The sequence below is a fragment of the Gracilinanus agilis genome, chromosome 5, assembly GCF_016433145.1.
Source record: "Gracilinanus agilis isolate LMUSP501 chromosome 5, AgileGrace, whole genome shotgun sequence".
In the NCBI taxonomy this organism is placed as follows: Eukaryota; Metazoa; Chordata; class Mammalia; order Didelphimorphia; family Didelphidae; genus Gracilinanus; species Gracilinanus agilis.
Window position 1 is genome coordinate 289,654,838 of NC_058134.1, and position 2,607 is coordinate 289,657,444.

Genomic DNA, 2,607 nt, shown 5'->3' on the forward strand with positions numbered 1-2,607 from the left:
ATATAATATAATATAATATAATATAATATAATATAATATAATATAATATAATATAATATAATATAATAAATATAATAAATATAATAAATATAATATAATATAATAATCACATCATATATCATATCGTATCATAATATTATAATACACTATACTATACATAATACAATACAATATGATATATGATATATGATCAAATATAATCTGATATACTATAAGCTATACTATAATATAACATAACATAATATAATGTGATGTAATGTAATATAATAACCAGGAAGTTTACTCAAGGGGAAAAGTGAAACCCAGAAACAGTAAGATTAGAGCAACTCTTGGTTGTGGTTCAGTCATTTTTTCAGTTGTGTTAGACTCTGTGACCCCAATTGGGATTTTTTGGGCAAAGATATTGGAATGGTTTGCCATTTCCTTCTCTAGCTCATTTGACAGATGAGGAAATCGAGGCTATCAGAGTTAGATGACTTGCCCAGGGTCACACAGCTAATAAATACCTGAGGCTAGATTTGAACTCATAAAGTGGAGTCCAGGCTGGACACTACCTGCTCACGGTGCCCCACCACCCAAATGGAATCATGAAGAGTCAGACACCAACCAACTATAGGATTCCCCACAGGCTTGTTTGCCCTCCTCATCCCTCCACTGTTGGGGTCACCAGGGGAGCTCCCTTCTCCACCTGATCTTCTACTTCTCCTTCCCCAGGATGGACTTTCCTTCCTCTGCTGTCGTCAGTGCTATCCAGTCTCGATCCAGACCTGGTAAGTTTATTCATCTTATTCTGTGTGTGTTTGGGGGAGATGGACGGGGTTTGGAATCCTCGGAGGTGGGAGCCTCATTTAATTCCTTTTTTAGAAGATTCCAAAAGCGGCTCAATCCCATTTAATAAACTTGTATTTAATACTTACAACATGTAAGGCATTGTGCTAGATACGGGAAAGCCAAGATTTCCTTTTCAAACAATCCTTCTCCCCCCAGAAGTTTCCATCCCGTTGGAGATCTGTACACTGAGAAATAAATACCGAGTGTATTCCACGTAATTTCAAGAGATAGAGAATGCTAACAACTAGAGCAGTGAACACAGTCAGAAGGTGGTAGCCTCTCTGGACTTGGAAAGAGACTGGGATTTGGGAGGTGGAGGTGAGGGCCAGCCTGAGATAACATCAGAAATACTAGCTGGTACACCAATTTGTCAGGAAAAAAGGCTGAAAAGGTAGGTGTAAGCCTGAGTGTGGAGGGCTTAAATGGCAGGCTAAAAATTGCGTGTTTTGTCCTGGGGCACTAGAGAAGCATGGAAGTTTTTTGAGTAGAGGAAGGATGTGATATCTGTAATTTAGAAATAAGTTTTCTGGGGCAGCTAGGTGGATCAATGGATTGAGAACAGGCCCAGAGGTGAACAGTCCCGGTTCCAGTCTGGCCTCAGAAACTTCCTAGCTGGGTGACCTTGGGTAAATCACTTAACCCCACTGTCTACTGCCTATTGCTCTTCTGCCTACTATTATGAGAGAGAGAGAGAGAGAGAGAGAGAGAGAGAGAGAGAGAGAGAGAGAGATTTGCCAGCTATGCAGAGAGTAATTGGGAAAGGAGTATGAGATGTTGCTCGTTCACCTCCCACATTTATTTCCCTTGCAGCTGCTTCTAAAACAGGCCCCTCCAGGACCCCCTCCCGAAGAAGGAAGAACAAGGGTCCAGTGATTAAGATCACAGAGATGTCTGAGAAGCTCATCTCTCAGGAGTCTGAGGCCACTCAGTGAGGCAGCAGGGGCAGGGAGATCCCCCGGCCCAGCTAGCCTCTTCCCAGTAGCAGGAGTGGCTCAGAGAAGATGCCGGGGTCTGGGGAAGAGAAACACTAGCCTGTCTACACTTTTGGTGGGAGAAGGTGTCCAGAGAGGGTTCCTGATGATTCTCCTCCACTTTTATACCTCCAGCAGTATCACGCTTTTCTGGAGTTTCTACCCAGTGGTCAGGGCCATTTGCCCAGCTTCCGGGACATGTTAACTGGACTTCAGGACCAATCTCGCCTTTATTACTTGTCACTTCTGGGACTTCCTCTGTTTCCTTCCCCTCACCATACAGTTTTCGTTTTAGGTTTGGGGATCAGACTAGCATGTTCCCCTGCCCTGGACACACATCTCAAATCCCTGCCTCAGCACAGAATTGAGTGAGCAAGTCTCTCATTGCTCCTGGGTCTGGTCACCTCCATGTTGCCTAGCCTAAGTTTGTTCCTCCTCTGGCACCTTCAAGGGATGAGTGGAGAGAAGGAAACTTGGGTGCCGGCTGATCCTCCCTCCATTCTAGCAGAGAGGATAAAAGCCCTCTTTCTTCTTGCCAGCATACTTGCTCCCTAAACACCTGATAGTATTAAGAGTAGGCAGGGTGTGGAGATTTCTCGGGAAGAAACTGGATGTTCTTCTGGGTGGGACCAAGGAATTAGTCTTGAGGCTCCTGGGCCATGATGATCCAACTCAGATATCCCATCATCCCTTCTTTTTTTCTTCTGCCCCATGTGGGTCTTACACTCCCAGGGTCTTTGTTCAAACCTTATCGCCCCCAGGAAAGGAATAATCCATTGGCCTATTCCTGAGCCAATTTCCCATT

At 44.1% G+C, this 2,607-nt stretch overlaps 1 protein-coding gene across 1 annotated transcript in view; it reads left to right on the forward strand.

Moving 5' to 3' along the window:
• Positions 1-1,763, forward strand: part of KRT80 (keratin 80) — a 39,290-nt gene extending 37,527 nt beyond the window's left edge. Inside the window, exons 7-8 of the mRNA XM_044679251.1 lie at positions 671-770; positions 1,642-1,763. Of these exons, the coding sequence (XP_044535186.1) occupies positions 671-770; positions 1,642-1,763 (222 nt within the window). The remainder of the gene's footprint in view (positions 1-670; positions 771-1,641) is intronic.
• The last annotated feature ends 844 nt before the right edge of the window (positions 1,764-2,607 follow it).